This window comes from Recurvomyces mirabilis (assembly GCF_035927965.1).
Source record: "Recurvomyces mirabilis strain CCFEE 5264 chromosome Unknown scaffold_2, whole genome shotgun sequence".
NCBI lineage: Eukaryota > Fungi > Ascomycota > Dothideomycetes > Mycosphaerellales > Teratosphaeriaceae > Recurvomyces > Recurvomyces mirabilis.
Window position 1 is genome coordinate 61,918 of NW_027041936.1, and position 27,882 is coordinate 89,799.

Genomic DNA, 27,882 nt, shown 5'->3' on the forward strand with positions numbered 1-27,882 from the left:
TATCCGAGCACCATCTACCTCCCCACCCTACGCCTCCTCTCCCTCTCCCTACCCAGTGGCCCACCCATCCCACTCTTCCCCATCATCACCTGCTCAACACTACTCACCCCCTCCTCCCTCAACAACCCCGTCCCAACCACAAACTCCCAAAACCCTCTCGCCCCAAAATTCCTCTGCCCAACCAAGAACCCGCCCTCCCCACCACTTCCAGCACCCCTCCTCGCCAAATCCACCAAGTCCATCACGCGCCCCCACTCCCCAGATTCCGCCAGAGCCCTGGACGCGAGTTCCAACGCCCGCCAACCGGGTCGCAAACCCCGACTGCGCATATGGTTGAGGAAATATGTGAGTTCTTTTGTCGAACCCGGAGAGCGGGAGTACGTGGCGTACGCCTCTATAACGCGATCATAGAAGATCGCATCGACAGGGGCGCCGCGGCCACCATTCGCAGATTGGATATGCTGCCACAATGCGCTCGCGGCCTCGAAGTCCGGTGGGCGTTGGAATTGCGCCTCGTCGTTGAAGTCGGCGGAGGTGGAGAACTGCGTAGGAGAGAGGTAAGAAGTCATGAGGATGGTGTAGATATGCGGACTCGGCGTCAGGTTCATGCTGAGCATATGCGCGAGGACGGTATTCGCAGCCTCGGTGTTGTCGTGGCGTTTGAGTAGGCGGTCGATGACGAGGGCGTAGCTTTTCGAATCCAGAGGTTGGCCACTGCCTTCTTCAAGGGAAGTGATGAGGGTCATGACCTTCTCTCGAACCTCTTCTTTACTCAGATCCTCCAGCTGGCCGCGCTCGAAGACGAGGGTGAGCAGGACGGTCCACGTATCGCCACTCGTCTCAATACCTTCTTCCCGCATACGCGTCAGGATACCTTCGGCTTCTTCGAACCGGCCGTGGCGCATGCAGATGTTGAGGAGGGCGTTGTAGGTCGTTTGGTCCGGTTTGATGCCGAAGGAACGACCCCAAGCTAGGACGCTTGGGATCTGTTTATCGTCCCGTGTGGCGAGAGCAGAGATAGCAGCGTTCATAGCGATTTGCGAAGGACGAGGGACGCCATTGATGTCGCTAGGGAAGAGCATCGTGGCTTCTGCTAACGACAGCGCCGCAGGTTGTTGAGCCTGGTGTCGTCCTCGCCGTCCTCCCTGACCACCAACTGACCTACCGTCCATCCTCTGCTTCTCCTCTGCCGCAGCAATCAGCCATCTCCTCCCCATCTCCTCCACCGCCCCCATTCCCTCCGCCACCCACCCACCACGAATCAACCCAAAGATCCTGGTAGTCCAAGCATTAACATCAGGCCGCACCTCCGCCTTCCCCATCTCGCTCCAAAACCTCTCCACACCCTGCACATCCCTCACATGCTGCGCCCCTTGCATCATAACCGTGTACGTCTTGACGGTCGGCGAACGACCCAACGTCTGCGTGAAATGTTTCCAGACTTCCAGGGCTGCGGTTGGGTTGTGCAGGGCCAGGAGAGCACGTAGAAGGTGCTCGTAGATCTGATCGCGTAGAGCCGGACTGCTAGCTCTCGAGTCGAAGTCGAGGACCTCGCGCTTGATGCTGTCGGCTAGTGTGAGGGAGTGTTTCTGCATCGCTTGTCCGAGTCGATTGATGCGGAGATTCACAAAACGGTCGGCGATCTCATCAGCGTCTACTGGCGAGACCGATCTTCTGCTGGCGACGTCTTGTGGTTGTGTCTGTGCTGTCTGAGGGGCACTTTGAGCAATCGTCGAGGCTTCTTCAGCTGAGGGTCTGCTTGGCTCAGATGACGTCTCGCCATCTAGAGAAGTCGAGTCAAGCTCTGCCGAGAGAGCATCATAAGCACGCGGATCATCGGTCTGAATATAATTGGCCGGTATGAATCCTTGAATTGCGAGGTCATCTCCAGACACCTCGATGCGCACATTGATCCATCCACTCCCATCGTCATCTTCGATCAGGACAACATGTTGACCTCCTTGGACGCTGATTTCGCCCGCATCACCTGCTTCGTGAGCATAGAGTACCACAGCCCGCTGTCCTTCCAACATAGGCGTCATATGTGCTTCCTCTGCCTTCTCCTGCGCTACGATCGGCTCGGATTTGATATCATCGACGACTTTCTCACGACCTGCCACTCTTACACTATCCGATGTGTTCGCAGAAGACGCAGCTGGTGTCGATGCCAGCTGCTCTTCAGCCTTCAGCAAGTCTACCTCGCCCGTGTCGACCCCAACCCCTCTCAGAACCCGCCTCATATCATTCTTCTTGGCTCCGTCCGCACCGGCGTCTAAGAAGTGCGCTACTGCGGGTGGCATCGCAGACGGGAGGACTCTGAAGACAGTCTCGAGAACCTCAATGAACTGTCCATACATCTCGCTCACGGTATCTGCCTCGCTTGAGTCACGCAGCTGCGCCGAAGCCATGCGCAAAGCATCCAGTGTGATGATTGCGGCTGACGTATAGTCGTAAACCTCATCCGGCTCGCTCTTCGCGGCCAGCTCGAATGTACGTTGATCTTTGACCTCCGGCAACAGCATCTGCAGACCGTCCTCGAGGAAGAGCTTGGCACTCCCCCGACGGGAGCGATGCAACATCTCAGTGAAGATGTGAATAGGGGGCAGAAAAGTCCAATCGAGCTTTCCATTCGATCCCGAGCTTGTCGTCTCACCTCGATGTCTTTGCAGGCGAGCACGCAGGGCCAAGTTCCAGATGGTGACCAGTTCATCCAGGTTCAGTCGCTGTGACTTCTCCGGCAACCCACGTGCTCGCATACCTAGCAGATTCTTTGAGATTCGCCACAGTACTTTCGCCCATGTTTCGCCGAGATCAATCCCGAAGCGATCGTGCAACGCAATGATATCACTCGGTCTAAGGAACCCGCGCCCTTCCCCATTCACTACGTTCTCTTGAGCAGTTGGCCCCGTGATCGTCTTCCTGCTCATGTGGATGATTAGGTGTTTGTAAGGTGGGACGAAGTCTCGACGCTTGGAAAGAAGTCTTGCGTCTGGTGAGGCTGCGAGTTGCTGAAGAAGTGGCCATGAGGCGTCCAGAGGACTTCGATCCGATTTGCGGACATCGAGGAATCGTCGGAGGAGATCATGTAGCTCTGGAGGGAGCGCTGGGCCTGGCAGTGACTGTATTTGATATTTATCCTTGGATTGTGGAGTGGACAGCTGTTGAAGGAGCTGGTCTGGCTGTAGTGGTTGTCGAGAGTAGCGGCCTCGAATGGGCTGTCCATTTGCAGCCTCCGGCTGTCCATACTGAAACTGTCGTCGTTGCCCATTGCCATGACTATGCTGCTGCTGGTCTTGGACTGTCCGGCTTACAGAGAAGCCTCGTCTTGCCTGCTGTAGCGACAGGATATGCGCCTGGAACCGTTGTCGCAGATGACACGTCGAGCAGACATATCGGCACACGTTCATTGCCCCACCACTGCTTGTAATACTATTCTCGACACCTGCGTGCTGCTACGAGCTCTTCAATGGTATAATGTCATGTCAGTCTTAAAGGGGAAGATGCCCCGCCTCCCACGTTTTGCTGCAGGACAACTTTATTTGGTGGAGTCAGCCTCGGATGCGGCATTCGCGAGTCGCGTAGATCGATGACCCTCACCGCGGTAGAACAAGTGGTTTTGTTGAGCAGTAGCCCATCGTCAACTGCTTTAGATTCGTACACTGTCACCATGATAAATTTATAGATAAATTTATAGTACACCAGGCCATATCGGTCACAATGACGACTCTTACCCCACGACCAGCATACTCCCCGGCCGAGCTCGAGAAGCTATATCCATCCAATCTCGAGCTCCAGCAAGTTCAGATTCTACTTCGACACGGCGAGCGTACACCGGTCGGGACACGCTTCCAGAACGCCGGCTTAGCACCATACTGGCCATACTGCACCGCTGCCCGGCAGCTGAAAGATGTCGTGCTCAATAGCGATGGCACATGGGATTATCTAAGCTGGCGACGACGATTAGAAAGACTAGGTCCGAACGATGCGCCGATAACATCAGCAGGTTCGCGAGGAGAGATAGATGGCGTCTGCGAACCAGGCGAACTCACCGATCTCGGACGACAGACAACACTGGCGTTGGGCGAGCGAATAAGGAACCTCTACGTCAACCAACTCTCCTTCCTCCCAACCACAGCAACCGTCGACACTGACAACAACGTCTCCCTCCGCGCCACCCCAATCCAACGAGCCCTCGAAAGCGTCCAACAAGCGTACACAGGCCTCTACCCACCCACCCACCGCGCCACTGCCCTCCCACCCAAAACAATCGTCCGCCGCTCAATCCAAGACGAAACCCTCTTCCCCAACGAATCCGCCTGCCCGCGCTTCCGCGAACTCGCCAAAGCCTTCGCCGATCGGACGGCGAAAGTCTGGAACGATGGGCCGGAGATTCGATATCTGAACAGCAAACTCGGGAAGTGGATGCCAGAGGCTACGCCCAAGGTGGCCGTCGATGGACATCCCCGGCTGAGCGGGTTGATGGATACGATAAATGCTACGCGCGCGCATGGGTCCGCTACGAAGCTACCGAAGGAGTTTTATGAGCAGAAGGTGACTGGATATGTGGATAGGATTTGTACGGAGGAGTGGTTCGTCGGGTATCAGGAGAGCAACGAGTACAGGACTCTTGGGATCGGGGCTCTGATTGGGGACTTGTCGCAGAGGATGGTGGAGAAAGTGAGGGCGAATGATGTAGCCACTCCTGCTGTAGGTGCGATTGTGGCGGGCGAGGGCGATTTCAAGCTTTCGATGAGTGGATGCCATGACACTACCATCGCATCCGCACTCACAGCACTGGGAGCCTTTGACGTAAGTCGCGACCACTGGCCGAACTTCACAAGTAACATCGCTTTCGAGCTCTTCCGGCGTAAAGACGCGCTCGTGGTCCGGGACACAGCAGCGGCACCTCCGAAACAAACCCAACGACCGTCCTGGTGGTCTACCCTCTTCTCTTCCACCACCGCAACAACATCCTCAACCGCGACGTTGGCCCGCACACCACTCACAGACCTCCCACCAACAGAACGACAAAAGCTAGAAGAGCACTACGTCCGACTCCGCTACAACGACCAACCCATCACAATCCCCTTCTGCGCTGCCCAGAAAGACAGACATCTCGAAGGCGACGAGAGCTTTTGTACACTGACCGCGTTCAAGCAAGCGGCTGATTCTTTCACCCCCAAGGATTGGAAGGGGCAGTGTAGGATGAATCTTGGTGCGCCTGCTATGGGGACGAATATCTCTAGACCTCCGGGTTGGGTGGACGAGGAGGTGAAGGTGGTATGATAGATAGCTAGAGTGAGTATACACGTACCATAGATGGATGAAATGCACAGGTTAGATGCAGCTATGAGCTTTCGCGTGAGGAAGTCGGTGTGATACTGTGATGTAGTATCTTCGTACAGTCCTTCCATAAAGTAGGTATACGGCACTTGTCATAGTCTCCAAACCCAGCCGTATGGCACCTAGCACATAAGAAGTGGAGGACCCCCGACTCTCCCACCCGGTGTCTGTACCTTCCATATTAGACCTCTGTGGACAGCCAATCAGAAAACAGCTCGAATCCTTCCTTTATCTGGCACCCCATGCCAAAGCTAGCCACGAGTCCGTCTCGTCCTCCGCTAGCCGAGCGCTCTGTAAACTGTATGCGATAAGATCTGCGGACGTGTCGGAGCGGGGATGTCATTAGCTACTGTGCCATAGGCGGTATGGGCGGTTGCAGACGACCTAGGGGTGGCACAGTCCAGTCGCTTTGGGCAGGTGATCGACAGTGTGATAACTGGCGTCGGATGCTGCGATAACCGTCAACACTTTGACTTCAGCTTCATGATTGCTGTGTTTCTTGCTCATGCGAGCCTACGGTATTCCGTAAGACGCGAGGGAGTTGACCTGAATAAAGGCCTGCGGTTCAGCACAAGGGTAGCACACGATGTTGCGCAAGTCCGCCACAGGCACCTGGCTGCCGGCGTGGGTCCCGGACTCCTCTGCCACATTATCAGTGCTATTAATACTATGCTCGATGGTGCAGTCGGCGGTAAGTCGTGCCAGACAATCCATACAACCCGGCAAACACCCACAAGAGGTACTCATAAGTGACAGACGAACGGCTACGACGGCTCCATGCTCAACGGCCTAAACATTCTCCCCTCCTACGCAGACTACTTCAACCTCGACGCTGCCGGGACAGGCCTCAACACCGCCTCGGTCTTCATAGGCGGGATTCTCGGTCCTCCAGTCTCTGGAATAATGTGTGATCGCCTCGGAAGACGCCCGACCATCTTCTGGGGCAGTGTCGTCTGCCTCATAGGCGTCATCTTACAAGCAGCAGCCCAAGACGTGGCGATGTTCGTCGTGGCGCGGATCATTCTTGGATTTGGGATAGCAGTCTCGGGAATCGCTGCTGGGGTTTACTTGAGCGAGACGTTCAATAATAAGTATCGAGCCTGGGGTGTAGGGTTGCTTAACGACTTCTACTACGTTGGCGCTTTACTCGCGGCTGGGATCACTCTCGGAACGGGCTACTGGCAAAGTACATGGGCGTGGCGAGCACCCTCAATTTTCCAAGGCATCTTCAGTATCCTCTGTATAGCCGTCCTCCCCTTCGTCCCCGAGTCGCCTCGTTGGCTAGTCCGACAAGGACTCATGGAAGAAGCACGCGTATCCGTCGCTCAGGCCAACGCGAACGGGAACCTGGATGCGCCGGTCGTGTTGGCTGTCTACAAGGAGATAGTAGATACATTGAAGTGGGAGAAAGAAGAAGGCGAAACCATGACTTTCACGCAGATCATCAAGAATCCTACTGCAAGAAGACGCCTACTCATCGGCATGTCGCCGGGACCTTTCAGCTGTATTGCCGGGAATATCATCGCTTCTTACTACCTCGGTGCTGAGCTTACGACGGCTGGTATCACGGACACTACGGCACAGTTAGAAGCGAACGTCGTGCTGAACGTCTGGTGCCTTTTCTGCTGTCTCATCGGTACACAGCTCTGCGCACTCTGGGGTCGCAAACCCACGGCTATCATGACGGAGGTCTTGCTCGTCGTGTGCCTGTTCATAATAGGCGGCCTATCGAAGATCTACGCCGATCATGGGTCTGCTACGAGTGGGAGCGTGGTCTATGGCGATGTGGCCGTGATGTTCTTGTTCCAGGGGTTCTACAGTATCGCTTGGACACCGTTACTGTTCCTTTACCCACCGGAGATCTTGAACTACTCGATTCGTGCCAATGGGGTGGCGTTGAGTCAGTTCATGCTGAATGCTTTTGCGTGAGTGCTCTGTGCTGTGCAGAGTGAACCTGAGCTGATAAGTGAACAGCATCGTCTTCGTCTTCATCATGCCAATCGGCCTGGCAAACATTGGCTGGAAAATGTACATGGTCAATGCAAGCTGGGATATTGTGATTGTCTTTCTTATAGTAAGTGCTCCTTCACATCACCACCAAATCCCACTACCCTTAGCAGCCTACTAACATTCTCAACAGGCCTTCTTCTGGGTCGAGACGAAAGGCAAGACGCTAGAAGAAATAGATGCTATCTTCGAAGGGCACAAGCACTCGAATGTGCCGGACGTAGAGCTCGTGCGTACGGGACAGGAGAAGTTGGATATTGCGGCTATGGAGCAGCAGATCGAGGACGAGGTTGTGCAGATGAAGGGGAAGAAGTCTGAATAGTGATGTATGACACATGCTTTGTCTCGCTTCCATAATCACTCTGTTCGTCAATGACCACCTGCCGCTCTCAATTGGGTGGCGATGGCGAGCTCTTTGGTGTTCAAGCTCTCACAGCCTTTCGTCATAAGTGATATGTGGTTTTGATCAAGCCGTCCTTGCCCTGTATTGAATCGGGCTTTCTCAATCGATGCTGTTGACGTTGCACGAGATGCGGAAGCCAGAACGGAGACTCGTATCTCGTCGCGCCACACCTGTTTATAGGGTCACAAGGCTCTTCGCAATAGCGAACTTCCATCTTGCTTTCTGGGAGATGGCTGTAGTTGTCGAGACACTTTGTCGGAGCAGTCCTCTATGGCTGAGACAAATGGGAACAACCAATTAGAGCATTGGCTGGGGCTAACTTTGGGCTATGACGATGAGGCTTCTCCGCCCGTCTGGACTCAACGAGACAACTTTCGTTCTATCTTTCTATATGGAGTTACAGGCTACGCAAACTTCTTCGAGCAACTGAAGGACAGCCTTGAAAAAATCCCAAGCAGCGCATAATCGTTTCAATCTCATTTGACGGCCTCGTGAGTCGTGGTTTAACCTCGTAAGTCGTTCATTCACCCTTTATCCTCAACGCCAAGACGGTTCATGGCATCCATTATCTTGGCGGCACGGGAATCTCAGGGCAATTTTACATCTTGGTTGAAGATTATTCGTCGCAACTGACGTCCTCGCCTGCAGCGCTTCGTAACCTTCTCTGGTGGTTGCTTCCAGGATTTCTTGGGCGTCCGGGGCAGTTGTGCCCGCGGCGGTCATGCACTGAAAGCTAGTCGGAAAGGACTCCAGCCATCCCAAACTCAGGCCGTCGCAAGCTTAACCACTCTTATCATAATAACGACCATCATATCTCTAGCCTGCCAAGCCTAATCCTGGTCCAACAGTTTCGAGTCTGCTCCACACTCATCATCCACGCCGCCACGCGACTCGTTGGAGTATCTGCAAAGACGTTTGCCATGTGCGCTACGCCATGATGGCGTCTTGGCTCTCCACGGTATCTGTTCAAAGTCCCTGTACGTCCACGGGAGGACTAGTTCTTGCGTCTTGACTGTGTATCTTCTGCTTCTGGTCATGGTCATCGTCCTGCACGCGTTATACTTCGACTTCACTGCTATTGTTTACGCGACTCGCTGACACGCAATGGCAAATAATACCAGATCCTAGCGGACGACACGGCCTCTTTGGCCGACATCTGTACATTAATTATCATGACGAATATGCTTCTTCTGGACCGGAGACGAATCTTCTGGATTACGATCATCTCCGGCATTGCGATCGCTGGTTTTATACTGTTGCTGTTCATACTTCAACTACTACTCGTTCCTGTATTGGTGTACATATTCCCCGGCCTGGAGGCACCCTTCTACGACCTAGCCCTTTTCGGCGCTTACCGAACTCAAGACTATGTATCATTCAACCTCACCAGCCCTCAGACCAGCACGGTTCGATGGGACGATTCTTGCGACCAAGGCTATATCTTTCTCGATCCCTCTGGTCCTGCAGTCGGCCATCGTGGCCCACTGATCGTGGATGCGCAAGGTGGTCTGATATGGACAAGCGACCAGTTCCAGACTACGACGAACCTCAAGGTACAGACCTACCGTGGCAAGGAGTTTATGACGTTCTGGTCTGGCCAAAAGGCCAAGACGATGGGTACTGGATCATACTACATGATGGACGATACTTATCGCGTGGTTCATAAGGTTGATGCAGTAGGTGACGGTGCCCATGGCGATCTTCATGAGTTCAAGATTACGTCGGAGGGTACCGCATTATTGACCGTCTATAATAAAACCCAAGCTGACCTGACTGGTATGGGCTGGTTCCGATCTGATCATGGCTGGATTGTCGACTCTGTCTTTCAGGAGGTAGACATTGCTACTGGAGCTTTACTGTTCCAATGGAAAGCCAGCGACCATTTCAGTGCCGCCGACAGCTACATGACCAACCCTTTCGGCGGTTACACTGAAGGCATACCCTTTGATTTCTTCCACATAAACAGCATCGAGAAGGATAGGAACGGCAACTACTTGATTTCCTCGCGGCATTTTCACAGTGTCATGACTATCGACGGGCAGACTGGTGAGGTACTTTGGCAGCTCGGCGGGAGGTCTGACGAATTTGAGGATCTGTCGGACGGGAAAGCGAGCGACTTCAGCTGGCAGCATGATGCGCGCTGGCTTGACGAGGAGGAAGGTATATTGTCACTTTTCGACAACGGCTATGCCTGGCCCCACTACAATGCTCCTTACAGCCAAGGCCTTTTCATCAAGATCGACTTCGAGGCGCAGACTGCCGAGCTTACGCAATCCTTCGTCTCTTCTGGACACGCGCTTTCCTCCTCCCAGGGATCTGTTCAACCTGTGTTGACAGAAGAAGGCGAAGAACACGTGTTCATCGGCTGGGGATCAAGCGCAGCTTTCGGCGAGTTCACTATGGAAGGAGAGCTGTTGTGTGAGACACACTTCGCGGCATCGAGCTCATTTTGGTGGGAAAGAGTGAAGTCCTACCGCGCTTTCAAGATGCTGTACTGGTCTGGAACACCGGCCCTCTGGGACCCCAGCGCCGCAATCAGTGATGGGAAGCTATATGTGAGCTGGAACGGCGCAACAGAGGTCGCGTACTGGGAGCTCCATGGCACAGTGATAGTTCCGGAGCAAGAGCAAGGACAATGGCAAGATGTAGATGTAGCGGAGAAAGATGGCTTCGAGACGAGCTTCAGCCTGCAGACAGTCTCTGGTGAAGAGGAGGGCGCCAGGCCATACACATATTTCCGCGTGGCAGCTCTGGACGCCGAGCGCAACCTCATACGATACTCGAATATCATCAGTAAGCCACCGCACAGCATTATCAGCTACGTGGTAGCCGGTATATCTGCTATTGTCTGTGTAGTCACGATCGCTGCACTCTGGCATTATCGAAAGAGAAGCTGGAAGATTGTGGATTGGAGACAGATGGCGCAGAATACTATCGACCGCACAAAGTATCAGAAGCTGTGGTGAACACATGGTTGAGGAGGATATGACAATACATCAAAAACGCGATGGCTCACTGGTTGGAGTCCACTGTTGATAGCTTCTCCATCGGCACAACTCTCAGCCATGAACTTCTAGCCAGCGGGTCGCGGATACTTCTGGCAGACTGGCTGGTGGATGGCCTATGCTGCCGAAACCTGGCCTGCGAGTCCAAACCCCGCACATCGTCATGCTGAATCCAGGACCATTGAGACAAAGCTCAGATGAGCATAAGGACCTTCCCTGGTCGGGCTGGTGAGCTGCCACCCGCTCGCATGTCGGTGCTGCGTGCCGAAGGGCATTTGTGCGCCTTCCTGCCCTGTCGACGAGATATGCCCAGACCGGGTCCATGGCGCAGATATGAGTAGGAATGCAGCAAAGCTGTAGCGACGACGGTACGAGTAGGCACGTGTGTGACTGCGGTATCGCATGCACCATGGTACTTGATGGTTACCAAAGCGAGGCTCAGGGAGTCAATCGTGGGCAGACTACGTGTAGTGGGTTTGGGTCCGAAGGGCCACCTCACGTGGCGAAGCCTTCAATCTGTGAGGGTCGAAGGGTCGACTTAGATGCTGTTTGGCTCGGTGTAAGAGTCCGGTAATCATGGCCTCTGGCCCTCTAATAACACACGAATTCCAAGACCGCATGCAACTTCTTCGCTCCTGAAGTCTTACCAGTACGAGTTCTCGCTTAATACACACCACCGCCACAAACACCATGTCCGTAACCAGCTTCGTTCGAAGTGTCTTGATCATATGTCTGATGGATCACGTACGTGGAGGGAGTTTCGTAGGGGCCAGAACGCCCTCATCTACACTTTCATGTGGCGCGGGGATGTAATGCATGAAGTCAACAACCTTGTCCTGCCCTTGCATCATGCATATTCAACACAACACGACTACAGTAATGTCACCAGGCTTGGTGAAAGCTGCACTACCTGCGGTTCAAGCCTAGGTTGTTTACGGTTCCAGCGTGGTCAAACTTGTTTCATCGACGATCTGGTCTCACGTTGTGAAGATGATAGCTTGACACCGGAGGTTCGCTCCGATGTGACATCAATGTGATACATCGTTCCAGGAGTACAAAGCTATACTAACAAGTATTTTGATGCTGAGCTAATGCGTCAGAGTCGATACAATCCTCTGGACGGGCTGCACCACTGATTTGGCCGTGTCGATTGCGCACAATTGGCGTGGGATGGCAGTGCTGAAGCTGTTGCTAGAGTCAGCTCCGCCGAAGACATCCGACACTGTAGTGAATACAGCTGCCACTACAGAATCAACCATCATTTCCGGCTTCATCGAGAAGCACGACACGGTCGGCCACTTCCCGAACGACTTGCTTCCTCGAAAGCCATCACGATGGTTGGAACCTCACGAGGCTGCTCGACTGTCAGCCTTGTACCGGAAGACTATAAACCCGCCACATCATCGCAAGCCAAGTCAATCTCCTGGCACTGATAGCTCGGGTACTCGTGGCAGCTCTCGCCTGCTTCGTGTGCACGGCGAACCTCGTACGGCAGGTCATACCGATCTACAGCGGAACGCAGTCTCTCCAATGTCCATAACATTATCACGACAGCCGAGCGAGGGCCGGCTATGTCCATTCAATGCAAACGATGCAGCAGGCCAATGGAGTTATAGTTAAATCATGGACTGTGACTTCTGCCTCGATCAAGCCTTCTCAGCTCTGGACCTTACTCCTGAGGAGACGATAAACCGAAGACCATCCGCCCAACTGCTAGAAGCACAAACTATGCACGATGATCTACTATTCCAGCTGGCTGCTTTACTGGCTTCAAGATCTGCTGGCGACTACGGATTTCATATTGCGACTCGACCTGTGCTGACATGGTTACGTTACAACGTGCCGGGAGCACTGAAAGCCGAGCTAGCAAAAAACGAGCGTTCTACAGAATCGTTGATTGGTGTTGTCGCATTGCTCACAGGCTGGGAAAGGGTATGCAGTCATGATTGATGTAGTAGAGCTTGCGGACGTTTGCTAATTCCGCGTAGGCTTACGGCGAGGCTGGTGCATTTAGCATGCACTTACAAGCGCTGCGCAGAATTGTAAAGCAGTCAGACAGGCCATTGTACGACGTCCAGGTACCGAAGAAGGTGGCCGTCATGCCACCCGCTTTGGACGCAAGTCATCTGCCGGCGGGGTTTGCTATGCTTTATACTCAACGCTTACTGCCTGCCGAGCTCATATCAAGATGTGCTGCCGTAGCCTCAGCCCGGGTGGGTGACGCTGATATGTATGACAAGCTGTGGAGAACATCCTTGATAACCACGGGCTTGGGCCCGAGCAGCGACGCCGCCGCTGAAGCATTTGACGGCGGCCATATCACTGCGCAGATTGCGAAGCACGTCAGACTGGCCTCGCTGATGTGCATGACATTTCTCTTAATCTCCGGGCGACAAGAGAGGTTCCATCAACCATTGATGGAGGGATTCGAGCCGGCTCTTGCTGATACTGTCCACCTGCCCTCGGACACGCTTACGGGTACCATCTACGACGACGTACTTCTATGGAGTCTATGCGTCTTCTACTTGGCAGCTGGACGGCTGCCTGTACGACAACTACTTGCATTCCGAGACCTGCTGCATAAGTTCGGCATCCCAGTCAAAACCCAGTCCTGGCTCCAGCTGCGAGATCTTATGCGCCTTTATCTATATAACAGTGCCTTCGACGAGCGGTTACAATGGGTCATGGGACTGGAGGAGGCGGCGAATTCGAGCCAAGGCGCAAAAAGGTAGACTAATTGGGATTCTCAGAAGCGGGTGGAAGTACTCTGCACTCGATGAGGCTGCCGCTGCTACAGCATGTTGATGCGATACGTCCTCATTAGAGGGACTACAACTGCATAATAGTTACGAAGCCACGATATGAAAGTGCGGTTTGACGCACTCAATGACATTATGCGCAAGCGACTTTGCGAAACACTGGACGGCATGTCCCATTTTCTGTCATAGATGTAACACTAAGCAGGAGCATGGTAGCGAGCTTGAGGAAGTGATGCTTCAAATATCGTATTACATCTTGCCTATTGTGCAGGAGCTAATCCAAGTAGATCCGTCGCTACATGCTAAAGGCTTTCTTGAAGCTCGCGGTGAGTGACGCGCATAGGACATTGCGACCAGACCAGCAGACTCGTAACATTGTCTGACACCGATCTAGCAGACATACTTCGCCCAGATCTGATTTGTACGGTTTGTGTCAGAGTGAACTCGGCTTACACAGTTACCGCCCGAAATTGAACCTTGGTACGCCAGCAATCAAGCCTTCAAAATCGCCTCGAGCTCTTTTGCCACAGCATCGCCAACCTCGCTCGTGCTTGCTGAGCCTCCAATGTCTTTCGTGCGCACGCCGTTGTCAATAACCTTCTTGACAGCGAGATCGATCTTAGACGCCAAGTCTGGCTGCTGCAGCGAGTACTTGAGCATCATACCTAGGGACAGAAGCATAGCGACTGGGTTGACGAGACCTTTGCCGCTTATATCCGGCGCAGAGCCATGGATTGGCTCGTAGATGCCATTGCATTTGCCTTTACCGTCAGGACTTGATGTCAAGCTAGCACTTGGGAGTAAGCCGAGAGATCCAGGGATTACAGACGCCTCGTCAGAGATGATGTCGCCGAAGAGGTTGCTGGTGACGATGACGCCGTTGAGTGCTCGTGGGTTCTTGACCATAAGCATGGCTGCTGAGTCGATGAGGTGGTGGCCAATCTTTAGCTGCGGAAATTCCTTCTCCATGATCTCGGTGACGGTCTTCCTCCATAGACGGCTGGTGGCCATCACGTTCGCCTTGTCAAGAGACCATACAGGCAGCGGCGGGTCTTCAGCAAGTGCCAGGTGAGCGGCTAGTCTTGTCACCCGTTCAATCTCCATTCGTGAGTATGGCTCGGTGTCCATTGCAAAGCCAGAACCGTCATCCTCCTTTCTCTCGCCAAAGTAAATGCCGCCAGTGAGCTCGCGAACGATGTTGAAATTGACCCCTCTGCACACCTCGGCCTTGAGAGGGCTGATATCCACAAGGCTATCGGAAGCAAAGAAGCATGGTCGTAGATTGCCAAACGTCCCCATTTCTTTGCGTAGCTTGAGCAGACCTTGCTCGGGTCTCACTGTACCAGTACCCCATTTTGGTCCGCCGATAGCACCCAGTAGGACTGCATCTGCTGCTTTGGCTGCCGAGAGAGCTTCGTCAGTCAAGGGCGAGCCAGTTGCATCGATCGAGGCGCCACCGAGGAGATGTTCCTGAAAGTTGAACTTGATGTCGCTGTGCTTTTCGATGGTACGGAGAGCCTTGAGTGCTTCTGCAATGACTTCTGGACCACAATGGTCACCTCCGAAGACGACGATGTTGTAAGAAGGCATGTCGATGTGGTAGTTCGATTATTGTTTATTGCATCGCGCTGTTTTCATTGAAATTCGGCCGATGTCGCAAAGTGAGGTTGTTGTGGGGCCGGATGTTGGAGGTGAAAGGATGCACGTCTCGTACCAACATCACTTCACTGAACATCCGACTCTCATTTCATGACTATCATTATCTTGTTCATCTAGAGCGATGAAGGACATAGAGGTGGGTGTCATAATATCGCTACTAACAGCACCATGAGACAGCATGCTTCGCCCGTGTGGAAGCAAGTCTTCGCTGGCATTGACGCTCACCCAGTCAGGTGATAGTATCATCAATCTTTGCTCTGTACCAGAAATCGTGTGGTAATGAACCGGATCACACATTGTGACTTCTCCTGCCACTGACAGACCCATGGTTCCTCCCTGTGTCGACTCACGATGCTCCTTCGTTGGACCCGAACATGTCATGGTTGCTCTGGAAGGCTATCGGCCACCACGCCAAATGGATACGACCATCGGCAACTACATCCTGCACCGACTTCCCTGCGTCTCATCATAGCTGCGGATTTGCGGCGTTGTACACCTACTCATTCTCTTCACCATTGATGACGTGCCGGTAAGTGCTAAGACCACCGACACTCGCATGAGGTCGATATACCATGCAGACTCTACAGACACCGGCCATTCGTGGCGTGAGGACACAGGAGCCAGGTACACCTATGGACGGTCGAATATCTGTCTACAATATTGACTTCCTTCGCCACCGAGCACGCTGGATCCGCGATGACCTGGATCCGCGGGTCGCTCGCGAAGGTGGTGACGCTCTCCATGCCGACGAGATACTCAAGTTAGACGAGTTCCTCCGCCGTCTTCGCAACTCAAACAACAGCATCGACGACATCCGAGTGAGCCGTATCCACCTTGCAATACTCAGTATTGCTGGCCATGGCACAAGATGGCCCATCCGGCTGATCGACAGATGTGATGAGCTGAGAGCTGTATGGGAGGTCAAGTATGGGCCTCTAAAGAAATTGGGCATTCTACTATATGAGCAAGGTGGCCGCCTATACGACATCTGCACACCTGAGGATGCGAGCAAAGAAATACTTGTGGCCAAATGGCTGAAGACGCCTGAAGGCACCAAGCTCAGTCCTGTACGGTCATTACGACACGGTGATCTTGGCTTCAAGCCTGGCGAGTATGTATCACAGTCACCTTTCGCAGTACTAGGCAGCTGACCGCATTGCAGCTGGTGGATTAACCCTCTGTTTGCATTCCGCGAAGGCATCATAAATCATAGTGAAGCGAAGGGCGGAACCATTTCAGACTCGATTGGCGCTTACGCCGTCGTTTTGGCTGGCAGTCAAGAAAAGTCGTGCTCCAACGCAAACTCATTCGTCTACCGGCCGAGCAACAATGACAAAGGACGATATAGACTGGCCTCGGGTGCCCCTGAATCACGCCAACCAGTGAGAATACTTCGCAGCCACAACCTGCAGAGCTTTCTAGCACCCAAAGCTGGATTGAGATATGATGGACTGTAAGTATATAGTAAGGTTTCTGATTTTTAGCCAGGATCTTGCTCGCTCAATGTTGCGCAGGCACAAAGTCTCGGGCTGGTCCATCAAACGTGATGCAAAGACCAAAGCAATGGTTTACGACATCCACTTCGTGCGCTTGCCAGACCAGCAGCCAATGGAGGAAGTATTATGTCGACCGTGGACCGAAGAGATCGAGGACTACAAGGAATACAAGCGTCTGCGATTCCTCGTGAGGGACAAGAAAGCCGAGGCAGTAAGATCAGTTGCTGGTGCTCTGTCGACGCTGGCTGGATCAGCAGATGGTGCATGCGACGTGGACGACGTACACACTGAAGCGTCGAGTTCGGGCGATCTGACCGGAGATAGCCTGGCCGCTTTTGAAGTGACACGAGCCAGAGATCGCCGGCCACGACGGGTGTCGAGCTTCGACACCAGGCGTAAGAATTCCGACGACGACTGCGTAAGGTCTGACTCGATGTTCGACTGATGGAGAGGTTACGCTACTGGCCTGAAGCTGACATGGCTACATGAGCTGATCCGAGTAGTAACCCGTACGTTGAGGGCAGGGTACGCCAGGAGCAAGTAGCGCCGCTGTATCGGAGAGAGGAAGAACGCTATAAGGTCGACATCACATTACTCGCCTAGCTTGAGTCACTCATCATAACGATAAAGCTCCTCGTGATCGGAATTTATCACTGCGGCTGTCAGCAGAAGCAGTGCCTCTCGTAATTAGCATTAACGATGTATGTGTCGTGCGCTGTAGCTCATAACGAAGGAGCAATGCCAGTCATCTCCGAAGAGTGATTAGCGGCTTGTTTTGGCAAGACCACAAATAGCTTGGCATCGGCGACCTCTCTCACTTTCCTGCTTCCCAATCTTGCCAATGCTCCCTCTCTCTGTCCGCTTCACTCAAAGCACCCTTAAGAAAGTTCACAATGCCGTTGGGACGGCGCGGTAGACCTGGAACAGTGTAAGACATTTGTCACAACGACGCAGCAGCCGTACCGAACAGCTCCAGCAATTAGACTCCAATGTCGCACCGACCGTCGCCACAGACCGCTCCACTGGACCACATCGGGCAATAGCAGAGCTGCCACAAATTCCAATGAGGTGCCTTGGTGACGTGCAGGCTCTCTGGCTTCTGTATTCTGCGGCGTGACCTCTCCATTAACTGCACTGATCAGCAATGCAGGTCTTCAACACGACCACTTTAGGCCAGATGCTGTATTGCCGGCCAGAACAACAAATGATCGTCACGAGGATGCTTTGGCTAGTCGCACTAACTCACCATGTCACCAGCAGACAGCTATATATATGGGCCAAGGACGACCTCGTGCCAGACACATAGACTCGACGTATCAGCCTCACGATGTTGCAGTTTACCACGCTCTTGCTGAGCACTGCTGCTCTACTACACCCGACCTTCTCACTTCCTACCAGGTCAATACTGTCTTCTCGAGATGTATACACGGCGCCTCGTCTCGTCAACTACGTACAGACCTTCCATGATGTCGCCGGCAACCCACTTTCCTTGATGCCTCTGCTCGACGAGAACACTCAGATCACACACGTCAATATGGCAGCACTACATATCAACGACGATCCCAATGGCATGACTCTCAACGATGTCAACCCAAACTCGACATACTGGGATCCTGTATGGTCGAATGTCACGACGCTTCAGGCAGGTGGGATCAAAGTCCTCATGATGATGGGCGGTGCGGCCGCCGGCAGCTATCCAAGGTTGTGCGGTACCGCTGTCCCAGCAATAATCGTGAGCGCCTATCCCTCCAGTACTGCTATAAGTCTTGCTCACTGTTGCGTGTAGAACGAGAAGTACTATGGCCCGCTTCGAGACACCATCAAGTTCCACAAGCTCGACGGCATGGATCTTGACATCGAAGAGAGTGTTGACATAACATGCGCCCTCGCATTATTGCAACGGCTCGATGCAGACTTTGGTAGCGACTGTGCGTATCATCGGAATGCCATGAATGATAGTACCAGCAGACATAACTAACCCCCCTTCTCAGTCATCCTCACGATGGCCCCAGTAGCTTCAGCCCTCATGCCTGGTGGCCCTGGTCTGAGCGGCTTCGACTACACCAAACTAGACGCCATGGCCACCTCACCAACCCGTCCGAACGGCAAATTAGTAGACTGGTACAACGCCCAGTTCTACAATGGCTGGGGCGATGCAAGCACCCAAGTCAACTACGACGCCATCATCTCCACAGGCGGCTGGTCGCCAGAACGGATAGTGATGGGTGTCCTCGACGACAAGAATGATGGTGGTTCGGGTTTCGTGCCGATCAAGACGCTGATGTCTACTATTATGCAATTGAGGTCGAATTATCCCATGTTTGGGTGTGCGGTGGGGTGGGAGTACTGGGATGCTGGTGTGAACGATGGGTATACTTATCCGTGGCAATGGGTGAAAGAAGTGGCGACGAGTGTCTTTGGGCAGAACAGCGAGCTACCGGTGCAGAATCTGACGAGTTCGCCTGTGCCGAATGCGCCTGCTCCTAACCCAGGTCTTACGCAGACGCTTGTTGACCTAGGCGCTTCTTGGCAGTGGGCTGTCTGGGCGCTTAACGTTACGGATTTCAACCTGCTGGCGGCGGAACAGTTGCTTGGTCTGCCTCTGTGAGACGCTTAGCGAATGCCACCAGATGACTCTCCTAAGAGACGCCTTAATCATATCTTACAGATGTTCAACTTATTTTTGGAGAAGATAGCTTCACCATAACTTGCGCCAGAGACAAATGCAAGCCCCTACTGTGACCGAAATATGCTCAATGGTTCACCTGAAGGCTTGTCGTATTAAAAGGGTGGAACAAGGGTTGACAATGTTCTGAGTGAGGTCGCTGCCTGTGAGTTGAGTTTCATAATTGGCTTGGTATTGCGCGGACCAAAGACTCTAGCATCATCATCCCGTCTGCCAATTCTTGTTCACCTTTGTTTTCATAATCTCATGTTGCCCATGGCGGAATCATTGCACCGCAGACGCTTGCACCCCCAGCCGGACCTTTCAAGCCTTGGAGGCAGCCTTGGCGAGGTCAGCCAACGCCTCGCGACGTTTGTACTTGGCATCCTGAATCACACCTATACATCAAGTCAGCATCCGACAATCCAGCCCACGTACCTCTCATAATGCAGCAGGACATACCAGCGTTAGCATCACTACTAAAGTTACCCGTCCACTCCACATAAGTCGAGCCCTCCGCCTCACCACTCGTGACACTATAGCAGCGAATCGTGCTCAGCACACTCGAATAGGGAAGCTCAGGCTGCGCGGTAATGACGCTGTAGGTGATGTAGTGGTTGATGGTGCTGTGCTCCTCCTGCTTGACCTCCAAGACTGTGCCGTCGCTGAAGCTCCACTTGACGATGTCCGTCTCCTCGCTCGCACCCTTGACGTATTCAGAGGTCTTGACTGCGGTCCAGAATTTGCTAAAGTCCTGCGGCAAGAAGTTAGGGCAGGCTCATGGGAAGATGGGAGTAACCGTTCGAGCGTACCTGGAGTTTGATGAAGTGCCAGACCTTGGACAGAGGAGCGCGGATGACGGCAGACTCTACTACAGAGGTCGAGGTTGGAATGGCGGACGACATGATGTGCCTTTGGTGTGTGATACCTTGTTGTGTGAGTTAAGTTCTGTGCTACTCCGATGGTATGGATGTTTACATCAATGTCATGGTACAGCTTCCGTTTGGCTGGTGAGTTTCTGGCAAAATTATGCCACTCTCACGTCATGCGGGGCGAAGGCGGTGAAAGTGAGAGACAAGATGAACATGAACATGCAAGTGAGCAAACATCTGCTCACACCTCGTCTTCGATTTTGTCATTAGTCTTGATTGCAATCAGCTGATGTGTTGGCCCTCGGATTGTCAAGCTTGGAACGGAACGATGAGCATGGTGTCCAGCGAGGAGAATGTCCAAGCCGTCGTCCGCGAGCTATACACCGCGTACTGGAGTGTTGGGAGATATTGCTCTCGTACCAGTCAACCTATTTAATGCTCACAGAAGCAGAACCGATCCTCATAGAGTTTATCATCCACCTCCGATTGCCAGGCTGACCGCTCCTCCATCAGTTCCGCCCTCAACGTCTTGGCTTCCTCCATATCAATGGGAAAGTCTCCCGAACTCTCGAGAACATGCTCCACCATTTCCGGCGGAAGCTCAGCCATCTTGTCGAGACTCTGCACCATCTCAGTCCACCAGTGCTTCTGTTGTGGTGGTACGGTGGCAGTAGAGGGGACGCGCAGATATGGGTCAACCAGAAATAAGGCCAGGATCTTTCGGTGGCCAGGTCTAGTCTTGTCGTCCAGCTCAAAGGGCTCTACACGATGCTGCATCACGTTCGGGAAGGTGAGCAGTCGTCCTTGCTGAGTCAATACACTGCCAAGCCGTTGCTCCGGCGGACCTTCATTCTCGATATCGTACAGAATCTCGTGATGTTGAAATTCGCTCTGTTCGTAGCTCCAGACATCGAAATCAGTGCTCAAGCTTTCTCGGAACGCCAGGTGGCTGTCCGTGATATTATCACAATCGTAGTAGTAGAGTGCTGTGGCGCAGATATGCTCGTTCATCTGTCCTTCCACGTGCCATGAGCCACCGGCATACTTTGGTTTCTCTGGCGTCAAGACTATGTTGGCAAGCTTGACAATGAATTGCAGTCCTTGGGAGGCGGAATCTCGTTGCAGGTCAAGCTTCTTGAAGACATCCGCAGGGTTGCGAGCCCGCCCTGAATATGTAGCGGGAGAAGGGCACGATGGAGCACTAGAAGCGTCACGCCAGTTGTCCATTTCTGCATCAAATCTTTCGTAGGCGTCGTCTCCCTCGTCGTCGTTTTCGTCTGCCTCAAAGTCCTCCAGTTTGGGCTTAGCTGGAGTCCACTCGATATCTTCGCCACTGCCCACGCTTATCCTGGGCGATCTATCAGTCTCCCGAGTGCTCACAAGAGTCGCGCTCAGCATCGGTAGACATCTTGTCATGACTTGCTCTATGGCTTCGTAAAGATCGGTATGCGGTTCGGGGAGCAAGTTGTTGATATAGCTCGTTATTTTCGCATGTCCCTCCTCTCCCACGGCTACTTCGCAAGGCAGCCATTGAAACCTATCCGAGAAATATCCTGACTCGTAGGGGTAGTAGAACGAGCCAAGATCTCGACCCTTCTCTACATCATCAGGTCCCGCAATAGGCGAGCCAAGTCCTGTGTAATATACAATGTCTTGCAGAGATGTGATCGGCTCTTTCATGACCGGTGTTCGGCCGTATACCAAAGGAAACAGCGAGGGATGCACAAGGTCAAGCACTGTGTTATCCGAGCCTGGATGCCAGTCTGGGTTTGATGCCTGAGAATCTTCCAATTTTGCACCAGCTCCAAGTAATGCTTGACGAAGCTCATTAGACACAAGGGTGTCCGACTTGTAGATGGTCGCGGTTGCATCAAGTCCCGGAAGGAATTCATGCTCCGCCGAGTGTTTCGCATAATCTGCGAGTTCGGCCATGCACTGCTAATAATCAGCTCTGGAAATATCAAAGTAGAGCTAGAGAGAACGCCAGAACACACATGATCGAAGGCTTCCGGTGGAAATATGAAAGTATCAGCTCCGTCATGGGATGTCTAGCGAATGTGTTAATATGCACTGGGACAGTGTCTTGTGCGGATCTAGCCACTCACATGCGGCATGCCGTCAAGCTCCTTTCGCCATTTCTCACGAATGGTCGAATCCTGAATCTTCCGCTGCCAGTCGGCTTTGTCGGTGATCGAACCCATGAAGGCGACCATTTGGCGTTCTGCCACTGTGAGCGGCACCCCTTGCCAGTCTTGGATCGCTGTGGGAAATGGCTCAATTCTTCTGACTTCCACGGGCACGACATCGTCGGTCATCTGGGTATCGGATGCGTCCTTATTGTCAGACATGGTGGAGAAACCAGATCGGCGGCATGAGGGATTGAACTGCTTCAGGTGAATGTTGAGAAAAGGTGGGTTTGCTTTCGATGGAATCAAGCTGCAGTGATTACACCTTAAATAGGTCCTTGTAGTGGTGAAGATCTTGAACATAAGAGAAAGGTGTACTTGTACCAATGCCCAGCTTGGGTGTAGCTACCATAATCGCCAGGCAGATGAAGTGAATGGTTGGATTGGAGGTTGCAGTTGCCTTGCGGTCGGAGGCGTTCTCAGGCAGACACGCGTCCGTGCCTCTTCTTCGGGATATTTCGAAGTGGTCTCGTGATGCAATGACCGTGCATTCACGCACGCCATCAATGTACCAGAATGCGCGACATTTGACACATAAGAATATAAGTAAAGTATCCCTGGACATACCTCGATACATCATAATATCTATCGCTCTACCTCTCCCTCTACACCATTTCCATCCATGGCACCTCGTACACCCAAAGACCAAACAGGCCTTAAAACTCATGCGATCTATGTGCGTACTGTAGTGGGTATCAGCAAGATCGCTCCAACGCTAATGTGCAGAAACAGGCTCAAGCCAAAGAAGGAATCGAAGCGCTAATACGCGGCAACAAGCAATCAAAATAAACCATCCCGCCCCAAAACCAAAAGACCATAATCATAACGCCAGGTTCGTGAAAACGTCAAAGGGTATCGGCGACGACGTCGTACCCATCAAGCGGATCGCCGCCGCGTATTGTGGTTGGTTGATGTGGAGTCTAGAAGGTACTCCACACCATGCCACCCTCCGACCTTGCCATACTGCCAACCCGCATATCATCTGCAAATCGACCAGATTGTGGAATTGCCAGTGCCGGAACAGCAGTGCCCTGTGAGCTGGTCTGAGACTCGGCGATGCTACCTGTGCGGGAGTGCCGAAGCCTCTTGACAGTAGCCCATTCCTGCCAGCAGACGTCGCAGGCCTTGCTCGAGACACCATCAGGATGAAGTCGAGCATTCTGGTCTAGTGGTACCTTCTTGGAAATATGGTTGTCGCAAACAACGTCCCCGCATCGCCGACAATGATGTCGTCGGAAAAACCATGTGAAGGTCTCGTGACAGATCACACAGTCCAGTGCCGAAACATCTGGCTTCCAGTGTGCGGTTGTGGGTGGCCCTGTCACATCACCCAACTCTTCATCAATCAAGTCGCTTGCAGCTCTGCTCAGACCACGTCGCAAAGCATCGACGTCGCTTGTGAAGGACCCTGTCATGGGTGATGCTACGCTGTCTACCGCTGGAGACAATGCTCCGAACTTGGCGCTGTCGAAGCTGTTCTCTTTACTTGGTGGTGGTGTATCGGGTGCTCGTACCCGGACTGGAATGTCGGTCGGCCGTGTCAAGTGATCAGTTGGTCGAAGAGCAGCGGGAATATACATCGGCATGCGTGGCTGGCGCAGTTGTCGAACATTCAGGTGCGACGAGTGCAGATTGGTGGGCGAGATGCCTGCCGAAGGAGGTGTGGACGAGTCTGGACTCGCATAGTTGCTCTTCCCATAGAGGTAGGCCTCTGGTGGTGAAGGCTCGGTTTTGTTATTGATATAATATGTGCTGTTCACAGGTGGTTGGTATGTCATGGTTGCCATCCTCTCCGATCGTGCGCGCAACGTCTAAGGCGTAAGAGATAGCATCGGATGTTTTAGTGATATTGAAGAGGTTGTCGAATGAGAAGTCAGACTGCTTGTCAAGTCGACCAGCACCGGCTCAGATGGTAAGCAGTCTGCGCGACTTTTACTCTTGCGATGTTTCAGACTTATCGAGGCGGTCTGAGTGATCCTGGCCGTTGGTAACAAGGAGATCTTCCGAAGAACGGTACTGTAGGATGTGGGAACGACCCAATTGGCTCCTCCTGCAATGAGACGCGCAAAGATATTGATAACTGATAACAGATGCCGGTAGTCCAGTTAGAACGTCCGTGGCACCCGGCAGTGTGATTGTGAAGGAATGGACGTGCAGAAGGGTTGCTTTCAACTATGTACGGTCAGGGTGGGAAGATGGGTGTGCAGGTGGGCGCCGGTATACATAAACGCTGTCGCATAGCGGCGCCCCTGCACACCATGTAGCGGCGGGCACGAAGAACAGTGAACTTTGGGGTTGAGCCGGCCCACATTCACGAGAGCCGTTAGAGTTGACCGCCTGGAACGTGCTTTTCGTCAGGGACTAGGACCGTCATGGCAATTCGTCGCATGCGTCTGCAAGAAGCGCGCCACCATCTTGTCAGGTCTGCGTTGTTACGACGGCATATCCGTGCGAGGTAGATTGCGCTGTCATCTGCAATACATCTTTCGCGGTACGCATCCTGTTGTGCGCCTCAGCAAATCTCACTACAAGATTTCAAAATCGTCTGCTCGCCTTCTGTTACTTCACGAAAGAGGATCGACCCAAAAGACAAGCAGTCTTATCTCTGACCAATCACCGCTCAGTCAAAGCGCCTGTAGTAATATGCTAGCGCGGACTGTCAGCGGTAGATTCATTTCTTGCATGTCTAGCGCGGATGGCCACGGCTTAATATGGCGTAACTCCAGAGATCAAGACGATGCATTCCCGGCGTGTAGGTCGAAATGAACCGACACACGACACTGGAACATGTGGTCGTGTGCTTCGCTGTATGAGAGTGCTTTGCGACACTTCTTGCAGACAGATGGATGTATTGCGGCGTCGCGAAGATCGCCAAAGCAGCGAATCCACCGACCTCTCAACACGATCAGGGTCACCCATCACTCAGCCCACTTCGTACACTACCATTGACACTACCGAGCTGTGTCCGAGGCTCTACCTTACCGGCCAAGACGTGTACACGGATCGTGCCTTGCGAATGTGATCGAGACGCGAAGGTGATGCACCTCATATGATCCCGTCGACAGTAATTTGGAAATGCAGGTATGCAGTGTGCCATGTGAAGGGCAGATTTCGCACGCGAGCTGGGGATAAATTGTTCGGATCAAGGGCTTTGCGTGACTTGGCCCGGCAAGGCTGGTGTCGGTAGATTGGGGGTCGATGGTGTATGAAGTCGTCTCGCATTGTTTTCATGCCATCGGGGATGCTGTAACAAGACGACCATCTAATTCTCGTAGACCCTATCTCTGATGCGCTCATCAGAGAGTTTGTAGGCAGAATCGCCGCGACAGCAATTGCGGAGCGTGTGAAGTCGATCATGCTTTTGCGGAGAGCAAGGATCTACATCCCCGAGTGAGATAGCTTTGGAGCAACTTCACCTTTCCCAGTTTTGCCGCTGCAACATCATCAAGCGACCTGCATAATAGCTAAGCTATCACTTGCTCGCATTTTCAGGTGAACCATGGATGTCCGTTCGGTGTGATTCAGCCGTCGTCACAGGAGAGACTGTTCGTGCAATGGCTGCTATGGCAGAGCATGTACGACAGATACCAAGTCCGCTGCCAGCTCCGCCGGAACACGATGTCCTCACGGCCACCCAATGGGGCGTCCTGACCGCCATTGCGGATACCGTGATACCCTCCTTGACGCCGCTAGAGGGAAACAGGTTGTTGAAGCACCCTTTACGGAAGGAAATCTACGAAGCTAGCTGCAGACGTCTGGAGCAGCAGTGCATCTCATCAAGCCACCACAATCTAGCTGCCGGCTATCTCCAGGAGCTGGCTACTACACAATCGGAGTTCAGAGATGGCATCCGCAGGCTCATCAATATTCACCTGCCGGAGGATGCTCGGAAACAGCTTTTATTTATACTGACCACGCTGAGGTACGTTATAGTCAGGTCACTTGTGGTACTCTAGCATGCGGCAAGTCATGCATGTTTTCGTGTTCTCGGCTTGGTGCAGCATCCATACATTGTATTCTAGCCCTATGAACTTCGCATAGGCGTACCAGCCTCATTTATCACAGTCTACACGCCGTAGCTGTGTAAAAGAGCGCACATGATCCAGAGCAGACCGCGCTGATGACCGCGCTGATCGTCAAAGACATCCTTTACGATCCTGGCAGCTGACTGTCCCATAGTTCTCGAGCGGGCGCACTACTACTCACTGGCTATACGTCTCCGATCGACTGCCTGCCAGTACAGACACGGGAGCAGATACTGCTGGCATGGGCGAATGCACGCTTGCCGCTTTTCCGACAACTACACTCGTCTTTGACATCGCTGGTGAAGCTTTTGTGGGTGCGCACATCACCAACATTGGCCCGTGTGCTCAGCTTTCCACGCACGCCTGTGCACGATGTTCTACCAGAGTCACCATTCGCATTTGGATTCTTGCAGATTCCATCGAGCAGTGATGAGCCCGAGGTAGTCGAGGCGGATGTCGTTATTGTGGGAAGTGGATGTGGAGGTGCTGTCGCTGCCAAGACCCTTGCGGAGGCCGGACTCAAGGTCATGGTAATTGATAAGGGCTACTACTGGCCACCGCAGCACTTGCCCATGTCTGAGTATGAGGGTCCTGGGCACCTCTTCGCTAACGGCGGTGCGCTCCAAAGTGATGACTCGAGCATAGCGGTTGTGGCAGGAAGTGTCTGGGGTGGCGGTGGAACTGTGAACTGGAGTGCCTCCTTGCAGACGCAGGGCTATGTGCGCAGAGAGTGGTCACAGAAGTTTGGGCTCTCTCACTTCACGAGCTCAGCCTATCAAGCTGACATGGATATGGTATGCGAGCGAATGGGTGTAGGTACCGCAGCGATCGAGCACAACAAGACCAACCAAACACTGCTCGACGGTTCTCGTAAGCTCGGCTGGAGTGCAAAGGTCGTGCCACAAAACACCCGTGGTAAGGCTCACAATTGTGGATACTGTACTCTGGGCTGTGGGAGCTGCGGCAAGCAAGGTCCTAGCGAGACGTTCCTGCCCGATGCTGCCAAAGCTGGTGCCACGTTCATGGAAGGGTTCGAGGTGCATGAACTTTTGTTCGAAGGCACTTCAACGAGCGACAGAGTCGTGGCTGGAGTCAAAGGCGTCTGGATGGCGCGAGATGGCAACGGAGGTGTCGCTGCGAAGGGGCGAGTTGCACGGCCCGTGATCATTAAAGCACCACGAGTGATATGTTCTGGTGGCTCGATAGCTACACCAATTCTCCTGCGCAACTCTGGCCTCTCGAATCCTCACATAGGTCGACACTTACATCTTCACCCTGTCACTTTCGTCGGAGCTGTCTGGGACGAAGATGTGCGGCCATGGGAAGGACCGATCTTGACGAGTGTGGTCAATGAATTTGAGAACCTCGACGGCGAAGGCTACGGCGTCAAACTTGAGGCGGAGACCATGCTCCCCAGCTTCTGGCTGCCTTTCCTGCCATGACGAGGAGGTCTTCAGTATAA

The 27,882-nt window shown here is 53.2% G+C and overlaps 13 protein-coding genes across 13 annotated transcripts; 8 read left to right on the forward strand and 5 right to left on the reverse strand.

The window, feature by feature from the left end:
• Window positions 1-14: 14 nt before the first annotated feature.
• LTS14_000753 (uncharacterized protein) lies at window positions 15-3,407 on the reverse strand (the record flags this gene model as incomplete). The annotated part of the gene is made up of 1 exon (XM_064833464.1): window positions 15-3,407. The coding sequence occupies one exon, from the start codon at window positions 3,405-3,407 to the stop codon at window positions 15-17; it is 3,393 nt and encodes a 1,130-aa protein (XP_064698425.1).
• A 310-nt stretch (window positions 3,408-3,717) lies between these two features.
• On the forward strand, window positions 3,718-5,286 carry LTS14_000754 (uncharacterized protein; the record flags this gene model as incomplete). Its single annotated transcript, XM_064833465.1, has 1 exon — window positions 3,718-5,286. The coding sequence occupies one exon, from the start codon at window positions 3,718-3,720 to the stop codon at window positions 5,284-5,286; it is 1,569 nt and encodes a 522-aa protein (XP_064698426.1).
• Window positions 5,287-6,019: 733 nt separating this feature from the next.
• Window positions 6,020-7,272, forward strand: LTS14_000755 (uncharacterized protein; the record flags this gene model as incomplete). The annotated part of the gene is made up of 2 exons (XM_064833466.1): window positions 6,020-6,034; window positions 6,100-7,272. The coding sequence occupies 2 exons, from the start codon at window positions 6,020-6,022 to the stop codon at window positions 7,270-7,272; spliced, it is 1,188 nt and encodes a 395-aa protein (XP_064698427.1).
• Window positions 7,273-7,336: 64 nt separating this feature from the next.
• LTS14_000756 (uncharacterized protein) lies at window positions 7,337-7,672 on the forward strand (the record flags this gene model as incomplete). Its single annotated transcript, XM_064833467.1, has 2 exons — window positions 7,337-7,417; window positions 7,484-7,672. 2 exons carry the CDS (start codon window positions 7,337-7,339, stop codon window positions 7,670-7,672), a joined length of 270 nt encoding a protein of 89 aa, XP_064698428.1.
• A 1,253-nt stretch (window positions 7,673-8,925) lies between these two features.
• Window positions 8,926-10,719, forward strand: LTS14_000757 (uncharacterized protein; the record flags this gene model as incomplete). The annotated part of the gene is made up of 2 exons (XM_064833468.1): window positions 8,926-10,546; window positions 10,610-10,719. The coding sequence occupies 2 exons, from the start codon at window positions 8,926-8,928 to the stop codon at window positions 10,717-10,719; spliced, it is 1,731 nt and encodes a 576-aa protein (XP_064698429.1).
• Window positions 10,720-12,486: 1,767 nt separating this feature from the next.
• On the forward strand, window positions 12,487-13,490 carry LTS14_000758 (uncharacterized protein; the record flags this gene model as incomplete). Its single annotated transcript, XM_064833469.1, has 2 exons — window positions 12,487-12,690; window positions 12,747-13,490. 2 exons carry the CDS (start codon window positions 12,487-12,489, stop codon window positions 13,488-13,490), a joined length of 948 nt encoding a protein of 315 aa, XP_064698430.1.
• A 519-nt stretch (window positions 13,491-14,009) lies between these two features.
• On the reverse strand, window positions 14,010-15,107 carry LEU2 (3-isopropylmalate dehydrogenase; the record flags this gene model as incomplete). The annotated part of the gene is made up of 1 exon (XM_064833470.1): window positions 14,010-15,107. One exon carries the CDS (start codon window positions 15,105-15,107, stop codon window positions 14,010-14,012), a length of 1,098 nt encoding a protein of 365 aa, XP_064698431.1.
• A 641-nt stretch (window positions 15,108-15,748) lies between these two features.
• Window positions 15,749-17,117, forward strand: LTS14_000760 (uncharacterized protein; the record flags this gene model as incomplete). Its single annotated transcript, XM_064833471.1, has 3 exons — window positions 15,749-16,287; window positions 16,339-16,629; window positions 16,691-17,117. 3 exons carry the CDS (start codon window positions 15,749-15,751, stop codon window positions 17,115-17,117), a joined length of 1,257 nt encoding a protein of 418 aa, XP_064698432.1.
• Window positions 17,118-18,206: 1,089 nt separating this feature from the next.
• LTS14_000761 (uncharacterized protein) lies at window positions 18,207-19,280 on the forward strand (the record flags this gene model as incomplete). The annotated part of the gene is made up of 3 exons (XM_064833472.1): window positions 18,207-18,404; window positions 18,459-18,600; window positions 18,664-19,280. 3 exons carry the CDS (start codon window positions 18,207-18,209, stop codon window positions 19,278-19,280), a joined length of 957 nt encoding a protein of 318 aa, XP_064698433.1.
• A 381-nt stretch (window positions 19,281-19,661) lies between these two features.
• On the reverse strand, window positions 19,662-20,242 carry LTS14_000762 (uncharacterized protein; the record flags this gene model as incomplete). Its single annotated transcript, XM_064833473.1, has 3 exons — window positions 19,662-19,735; window positions 19,800-20,091; window positions 20,150-20,242. The coding sequence occupies 3 exons, from the start codon at window positions 20,240-20,242 to the stop codon at window positions 19,662-19,664; spliced, it is 459 nt and encodes a 152-aa protein (XP_064698434.1).
• Window positions 20,243-20,641: 399 nt separating this feature from the next.
• LTS14_000763 (uncharacterized protein) lies at window positions 20,642-22,557 on the reverse strand (the record flags this gene model as incomplete). The annotated part of the gene is made up of 3 exons (XM_064833474.1): window positions 20,642-22,144; window positions 22,204-22,257; window positions 22,315-22,557. 3 exons carry the CDS (start codon window positions 22,555-22,557, stop codon window positions 20,642-20,644), a joined length of 1,800 nt encoding a protein of 599 aa, XP_064698435.1.
• A 758-nt stretch (window positions 22,558-23,315) lies between these two features.
• On the reverse strand, window positions 23,316-24,173 carry PIB2 (Zn finger protein; the record flags this gene model as incomplete). Its single annotated transcript, XM_064833475.1, has 1 exon — window positions 23,316-24,173. The coding sequence occupies one exon, from the start codon at window positions 24,171-24,173 to the stop codon at window positions 23,316-23,318; it is 858 nt and encodes a 285-aa protein (XP_064698436.1).
• Window positions 24,174-25,949: 1,776 nt separating this feature from the next.
• On the forward strand, window positions 25,950-27,862 carry LTS14_000765 (uncharacterized protein; the record flags this gene model as incomplete). The annotated part of the gene is made up of 2 exons (XM_064833476.1): window positions 25,950-26,317; window positions 26,575-27,862. 2 exons carry the CDS (start codon window positions 25,950-25,952, stop codon window positions 27,860-27,862), a joined length of 1,656 nt encoding a protein of 551 aa, XP_064698437.1.
• Window positions 27,863-27,882: the final 20 nt, after the last annotated feature.